Source organism: Myotis lucifugus, unplaced genomic scaffold (genome assembly GCF_000147115.1).
Source record: "Myotis lucifugus unplaced genomic scaffold, Myoluc2.0 scaffold_2723, whole genome shotgun sequence".
Taxonomy (NCBI): domain Eukaryota; kingdom Metazoa; phylum Chordata; class Mammalia; order Chiroptera; family Vespertilionidae; genus Myotis; species Myotis lucifugus.
This window is the reverse complement of record NW_005873771.1, coordinates 2,300-10,448: the sequence shown is the minus strand read 5'-3', so window position 1 is coordinate 10,448 and position 8,149 is coordinate 2,300. Positions and strand designations below refer to the sequence as shown.

At 56.8% G+C, this 8,149-nt stretch overlaps 1 protein-coding gene across 1 annotated transcript; it reads left to right on the top strand.

Moving 5' to 3' along the window:
* Positions 1–796: 796 nt before the first annotated feature.
* On the top strand, positions 797–3,798 carry RWDD3 (RWD domain containing 3; the record flags this gene model as incomplete). Its single annotated transcript, XM_023749085.1, has 3 exons — positions 797–1,369; positions 3,279–3,394; positions 3,483–3,798. Coding segments are annotated over 3 exons (804 nt in total), but the record flags the coding sequence as incomplete, so codon positions are not given.
* Between the last annotated feature and the right edge of the window lie 4,351 nt (positions 3,799–8,149).

Here is an 8,149-nt window from a genome sequence, read left to right as displayed (position 1 = left end):
TGGTTAATTAAGCGTGACTCTGAAGCCAGGCCTCCTAATTAATTTAATTCTGTGTTCTCCCATCAATGGGTAATTGAATTATAAAGGCATGCAGTGTAGCCGCTCAGGACATTGTGTTGCTGGGAGAAGAGAACAATCCAGGGATGGAAAGGGGCCATGGGGTGGTCACAGCCGGGGCGGAGGGTGAGGTGAGGACTCGTTCACCGCCGCTGGGCTGCTGGCCCCCACGGCCCCCGCAGCCTGGCCAGGGGCTGCTGGGACATTCTGACGCCACCGGTTCCTCCTGGCCTCTTGCTGCCCGGAGCCAGGAGGGCACCGTGACCCGGGCCCTTGGGGTAGGAGGTGGCCCAGGCTGCCACCCAACGGTCGGCATCAGCTCCGCCGGGCTGGTTGGTGCTGGGGATGTCTGGGGGCGTCCGTGCATTTTGGCCTCTTTACAGCGGCGGCGTACGTGGTGAGTAACCATCGCTCCTGGCACAGGTTACGTGAGCCGCGTGCACCGGGGGTCTGTGGGGAGACTGAGTCTGATCTCGGCCCTCCTGTCGCCGTCCAGGCCGCCCAGGTGCCAGGTTTCAGGGGTCACCTGCTGGGTGCCCGAAACTTTAGATGCCCCTTAGCTTCGTCCTGCGGAGGAGATGACGGGGGCTCAGCTGGACAGGCGGCTGCCGGCTCCGGAGCGTGTGGGCCCTGCGTCGCGCTCCCTAAGAGGCCGGGCAGGGAGAGGGGGACGGACAGAGACGGTGTGACCCCACTTCCATGTGTCTCTTCCGAACAGAACCCAGTTTTCACCTGAAAAGCACCGACACGGGAAACAGGTGCTCCCCGGCCGGTGTTGCGTTGCCATGGGTGCCGTGCGGCTAACAGGTGTCTTCGGTGCCTTCCAGGGACCCAGGGCGCCGTGTGCAGAGTCCTCACCAAAGCCGAAGGCCCGTCGGGGGCGGACACCCCCCTGGAGCTGGTGTTCCACTTACCGGCCGGCTACCCCGCGTGCCTGCCGGGCGTCTCCGTCGGCTCCGAGCGCCTGACCAGGGCCCAGTGCGCGGCCGTGAAGGACAAGCTGCTGGAGCAGGCACAGGGCTTCCTGCCGGAACCGATGGTCCACCAGTTGGTTGTCTGGGTCCAGCAGAACCTCCGGCACCTCCTCGCCGCGCCGGGGTCGGGAGCTGGCCCTGGCACGTGCCCTGCGGCGAGCGCCACGGAGGCCGAGGGGCCGTGGATGACCCTCCTGCACTTGGACCACATGAGAGCGAAGACCAGATACGTGCGGACGGTGCGGCAGTGGGCCTCCGCCCTGGGGCTGACGGGGAGGCTCATGTTCATGGGCAGAGTCATCCTGCTCCTACTGCAAGGGCACAGGGACCGCGTCAAGGTGCCACCAGTTGTTGTTTTTTTTTTAAATATATTTATAGTTTTAATGATTTCAGAGAGGAAGAGAGACAGAAACATCCATGATGAGAGAGCATCATGGACCAGCTGCCTCCTGCACGCCCCACACTGAGGATGGGGCCCACAACCTGGGCTTGTGCCCTGACCGGGAATCCAGCTGGGACCTCCTGGCTCACAGGTGGATGCTTAACCGCTGAGCCACGCGGGCCGGGCCAGCTCACACTTTGGTTTGCTCCCGTAGTGCCTGGAAGGAGGAGCCCCACCTCCCAACCTCGAGGTCCTGTGAGTGGGGGGAGCCTTAGGCGGTCAGCTTCCCGCCTTCCGAGTTTTCAGGTTCTCATCCTGGACTCGTCTGACCTGTTTTCCGGGGGACCCGGCGAGGGAAGTGCCTGTCACAGCTCACCTCTCCAGGGAGCCGCAGGCCACCGTTAGGCTTTGTGCGTCCAGGTGGGTTGGTCATTGCAATCGAACGCACAGCCTGTAACCCTAAAGATCTGGGGACTGACTACCAGCCTTTCCTACAAGGGCTCTCGCCACCAAACTTGTCTGGCGTCTGGTTAACCAGCTCCGTGCCGGGCGTAGCACGTTGCGACGAGGAGTCATTCCAGTTTCATGCAGGTCCTGGTCTGGGGTCTGACCTAGGACACGCCGCGAAGGCGGTTTATGGAGATGGAGGACACCGAGCCTTCCGGGCAGACCCGGCGGCAGAAGGCGCGCAGGGCACTGGCTCGTGCTTCCCCAGAGGCTCCGGCTTCGGAAGGCGCCCGGCGCCCGGGGAGGCGGCTGCTTTTCGTATGTGAGACGGGACCGTCAGTTCATTAACAAGTGTTTATTCATGTGGCTGGAGCTTGGCTGCTGCAGAGAAATTGCACTTTTTAAGGAGTTCCTTCTTTTTAAAAAATCCTCACCCGAGGGTATTTTTCCCATTGACTTTGAGAGAGAGAGAGAGAGATAGAAAGAGAGAGAGAGAGAGAGAGATAGAGAGAGAGATAGAAAGAGAGAGAGAGGGCAGTGTGAGAGAGGCACATGGATTGGTTGTCTCCTGCACCTGCCCCGACTGGCCAGGAATGAACCTGCAACCGAGGGACATGCCCTTGACCTGAGCCACACCGGCCGGGGCAGGAGTTCTTCCTTGTTTACCACCTGTCCCTGAAGTGCCGTCCAAAGTCAACATGCCTGCTGGGTCGTCACGGGTCGCAGGTGAGGACTGAGAGTCGCAGGAGCTGCTCGCCCAGCTCGGAGCGGGTGCAGCACGTCACAGACGCCGCCCGCATGCAGAGGTGGGCGCTGTGCACCGGGGACGCCGTGCAGACGCTGCAGCAGCAGCAGCAGCGCCCGTGGCTCCTGCTGTCAGCCCGTGGCCTGTGCGGACTCACTGAGTCCGGAGATCCCCCCGTACAGCAGGGGGCAGCTCCTGAGGCCCAGAGGGCGTGGGGAACCAGCCCAGGGCCACGCAGGCCGGCTGCCCAGGCCAGGACGAAGCCCGAGACGGCCTCCCTCTGACCTGGTCCCCGGCCGGCCCGTCACACCACCCAGCGAGCAAAAACACGCACTCTCCCACGGCCCGACTCCCACGGAGACGAGGCAGGAAGCTCAGCCTGCAGGTGCCTGGCTACTTGCAGACTTGAGACCCGTGCCCGGCCGGCAGGGCTCAGTGGTTGAGCGTTGATCTATGAACCAGGAGGTTACGGTTCGGTTCCCAGTCAGGGCACATGCCCGGGTGGCGGGCTTGATCCCCAGTGGGGGGCGTGCAGGAGGCAGCCCATCCATGGTTCTCTCTCATCATTGATGCTTCTATCTCTCTCTTCCTCTATATTTTTTAAACAAAAAAAGAGAAAACTTGGGACCCAGAGCTCAGGACGCCTGCGGATAACTTCCTGCTTGTCCCTCAGGAGTACCTGGTGCTTCAGAAAACCTCCAAGGTCGACGTGGACTCGAGTGGGAAGAAGTGCCGAGAGAGGATGGCCAGCGTGCTGTGGGAGGCCAGGGCGCAGCCGGGACACGCCAGGTATGCAGCGCCATCGCAGCGCCCGCGCCACCGGCCGGAGCTTCCCTCCGGGCGTCCGGCTTACCCCGGTTTCTCTCGTGCCGCGCAGGTTCCTGGCATTTGAAGTCAAAGAGTTTTCATCGCTGGACGAGCTGCGGAAGGAGTTTGAAACCGCGGGACTGGAGGCCCTGTTCCCCGAGTGCGTCCTCGGGCTGGTGAAGTGAAGCGGGAGACGGGGTTTGTTGTTAAACAGCTGCGTTCGTTCATTTCTGTTGTTGGATTTGCATTGGATTTTGGGGGTGGACAACTGGAAGGACTCATAAAGGAATGATTGTAAAGTGTCTGTGAGGCAAAATGGGAGATACCATCCTGCCTTCAGGAACAAAAGCCGATTCTGTTCGTGGAATATTACACAGTAAACACACCCATGCTGTTCTTTTTTTAAAAAATAATATGTTTTTATTAGTTTCAGAGAGGAAGAGAGAGGGAGAGAGAGAAAAAAAAACATCCACGATGAAAGAGAATCATCGATCGGCTGCCTCCTGCACGCCCCCCACTGGGGATCAAGCCCGCAACCCCGGCCTGTGCCCCGACCGGGAACCGAACCCTGACCTCCTGGTTCACAGGTCAACGCTCAACCACTGAGCCCCGCCAGCCGGGCTGTGCGCTAATTTGTGACAGTCAAGGCTGGGTTCAGGGGATGGGACGTTCTTTGCGAGACGACGATGAGCAGACGATGTAAACGAGCCCTGAGCTCACAGAGAGGGTGTGTTTGCCGCCGGCAACGTTCTTGTGATGAAATGATGTTTGAAAAGAAATGTTTCGTTGCTTCCTTTTCTCATGTTCACATTGTCAGCATTTGCTCATGATTTCCCCCGTTTACCTCATACGTCTGATGTTCCAAGGTGAACGGTAAGGACACGTCACACGGACTCCTTTGCTGCGTTGCCTCCGTCGTGAGGTTAAACCCAACCAGAGCTCGTGGGGTTGAGTTCCGGTGGTTTCTGTGGGGCCCAGACCGTCTCGGCACTTGCTAGCCAACAGTGATGGTGAACCTTCTGAGCTCAGCGTGTCAGCATTTTGAAAAATCCTAACTTAACTCTGGTGCCCTGTCACATATAGAAATTTTTTGATCTTTGCAACCATAGTAAAACACAGACTTATATTTTTGATATTTATTTGATATACTTAAATGCCATTTAACAGAGAAAAATCAACCAAAAAAATGAGTTCGCGTGTCACCTGGACTAGACAGTCCTTTGAGATAAAAAGTGTTTTGTCCTTTCGGCTCATAAAGCCTCAGTCAGTTTGCTTTACCCCCCCCCCTTTTTTTTTTACTAAATTGCTTTTTCCCCAACAATCAGGATCGTAGGTCTCAGCTTCTTAGGTCACTGAAGGGGTGTTGCTTTACTCCTCCCCCCTCTGGTGCAGCCTAGGTTTCCCAGAGAAGCAGCCAACAGGATGTGCATTTATTTCTGCTAAGGAATTGGCGTTGGTGGTGATGGAGGCCGGCACATCCCAGACTTCAGAGTGGGCAGGAGGCTGGAGACGGGGGAACGGGGCTGCCCCGGAGGCCGGAGGGCCCTGCGCTGGCAGAATGCTCTCGCTTGCCGGAGATCGGCCTCTGGTTCTGGTCACGCCTTCCACTGATTGGACGAGGCCCACCCCCCGGGCAGGGCAATCTGCTTTCCTCCAAGTCCACAGACTGACACGTGCATCTCACCCAGAGCGCCCTCCGGGAGCATCCGGAAGGATGAGACCACGTGTGGCCCGGCCGAGTGGACACAAAGGTCGCCGTCATCTCTCAGGACACGTCCCGCCTGCAGGGTCACCGTTAGGGGTGAGGCCTGTGCCTGGCAGATCGCAGCTGCTGCAGCCCCGGGGCCGTCCTCTCAGGCTCCGCCCGCAGAACAAACGCCACGGGAACGGCAGCACCAGGAAGAAAGCACCGCTTCCGAACACTCAGCAGCTTGGCAAACGGCGGTTGCTGTGGCCCCTGTGGCTTCTCTCGAGTCGGACGGGCCGCAGCGATAGATCGTGCAAGAAGGTTATGTTCCCGCTGGCGCAGGAGGGGAAACATGGGCCCGAGGACATATATTGATTTCTTTCTTTTTTTTTAAAGTGAACTCCCTTGCTTTGGGGCATCTTTCCAGAGCCCTACGCTGGCGTTTTCTCAGCTCAGTGTTGGCAAGTGACACCCCGAAGTGAGGCCAGGAGGGGGTTCTGGAATGGTGCTCTCTCTGAGGTGAACCCCAGCGGTGCCTTTGGAGGTGTCGGCCCACCTGCTAGCCTCAGCGCTGGACCGTTGGTGCACGTGCGGACGCGCTGCTGCAAAGAGCTGCTGCTTCCCCACCGCCATCCCCACCGCGGATCTGCCTGTCACTGGGCCTCAGCTTACGGCTCCGGTGCTGGCCGGTCCCGACTCGACCTGTTCTCATGCTCCGCCTGAGGCCACGACCCAGGGGTTCCGCCAACCCCTCGGGGACAGTGCCGCAGAGCAGACTTCATCACCACTAAGCAGACACCGCCCTTTCCCATCCATCCCAGTTCCGCTGTCGTGCTGTCACCAGAACCATCCCCGGGCTCCCAGGGTCACCGTGGACCTTCCTCCGACTCCCCCTCCTCTCCTCCCTCCGGGAGCTGCCACGTCTAATTCCGGGCGATTCTTCCACCCATTTCCGCTGCTCCTCGGGTTCTCATTCTTTCCGGCCCGGGCTCCTGGGAGGCCCCGAGGGTCTCTCACCTCTGTCCCCGCCGCGCCCTACGCTTGGCTGCAGGTCACACTCTCTCATTTAAAACTCGGGGCCAGAGGTGTTCTAGAGGTTTCTCTTTGAGTTCTTGGAGTTTCAGAAAGGTAATAAAGAGAAAACACTGTGATATTACATTTCCCCCCACCCCCATGGGGGGCAGCATCCTGTAATCAAACATCGTTATTTTGCTGTGAAATGGATGAATATTTGCATTAAGATAAAGAATATAAATGGTCTCTCATTTTTCACATTAAACTTTAATGCCAGGTGAGTTCAGATCAGATTGCTTTTGTCTCCAAGTAAATGATTAAAAAAACCCAAAACCGCCACCCATGTTTTGGTTTTTAGAATGTTCGGATTTTAGAATTATGGAAAGGGTTGGTGGACCTGCACTAGATACATCTTTTTTAAAAAAGAACCCACACATTTGTATTGATTTCAGAGAGGAAGGGAGAGGGAGAGAGAGGTAGAAACATCAACGATGAGAGGGAATCACTGATTGGCTGCCTCCTGCACGCCCCCTACTGGGATCGAGCCCCCAACCCGGGCATGTACTCATGACTGGGAATCGAACCGTGACCTCCTGGTTCATAGGTCTGAGACATGGCTGGGTAGAAGCCTGCTTTTAAAATTAAATTTGGAGGCATAGGGTTTCTTTTCCTATTGGGTTTTCTTTCTTTTTAATAGTTAAACACGCAGGTAAACCTTCCTGGAGAAGGACTGTGCGTGCTTTCTCTTTACAGTTTGTAAGCTTAACCTCCCTAAGCGAGGCGTTGTTTGGCTAAACATACAGCTTGTAGCGGTACACAGCCTGGAGAAACAGACACATTCTCACAGCACCTAGTCGTTATTGTTTTGGGCTATGTGGACGTGTTGGCTTTTATATCAATACTAGAGGCCTGGTGCACGAAATTCATGTGGGGGGGGGGAGGTGGGGGGGGAGTCCCTCAGCCTGGCCTACACCCTCTCACATTCCGGGACCCTTTGGGGGATGTCTGACTGCTGGTGTAGGGGATTGGGCCTAAACGGGCAGTTGGAAATCCCTCTCGCAATGCAGGACCGCTGGCTCCTAACCGCTCGCCTGCCTGCCTGCCTGCCTGATCACCCCTAACCACTCTTCCTGCCTGTCCGATCGCCCCAACCACCTCTGCCTTGGCCCCCGCCACCGTGGCTTCGTCTGGAAGGACATCCGGCTGTCCGGTCTAATTAGCATATTCATATTACCCTTTTATTATTATAGATGGGTTCATGTTTCTAAACCTCCTAGCATTTTCTTACAGCAAAGAACTGTCTCTTTTCTGAGAAGAAAAAAAAACCCAACACACTTGCTTGTAAAATGAGGCTGTTTTGCATATTAATTAGGAGGTCTTTGAACTCTAAGGATAAAATCCGTTCATGCTTTGGGTGTGGAACGTTATGCATTCAAGGAGTTTAATTTTATGCTAATAATGCAACAAGCTTTACATTTTCCTTTGTGTTGTTTGTTTTCCTGGAGATAATTTCATGCAGATAATCCGCCCCAGCACGAGCAGAGCCTGGCGGACGGCTTCCCGGTCGATAGTCAGTCCTGTGGGCGCTGCCTTGTACACCTCTATTCCCACGGCTGGCGAGTGAATGGAGACACACCCGCTCAGGCAGGGACTCACTCGGGGTTCTGGGCTACGAGCCACCTTTCTAAGAATCGCTTCCTCTCTCAAATGCCACAGTTCACGGAAAGGCAGGAGGGCTGATCCCGGAGCTGATGCTGAACATAAAACAACTTCTCAGCAAGAGGAGTCGATGGCCTACTGTCGGCCTAACTCGACGACATTTACCCCAGCGAGAAGCCCGGCGCCATGCGCTTCTCCCGCCTCTGCCCGGTGTCACCGGACAGGGGCCTGGCCTGGGGGGTCTGCCTGGGGCCGGCAGGGCGTGTGGGCTCTTGACTTCGTACCGGAAAGATTTCACAACACGAGTCCAGGTGACCATGGGGAGCGTTTATTAAAGCTGAGACGTAAAACGAGAAAGGTCCTAGCATAGAAGCAAC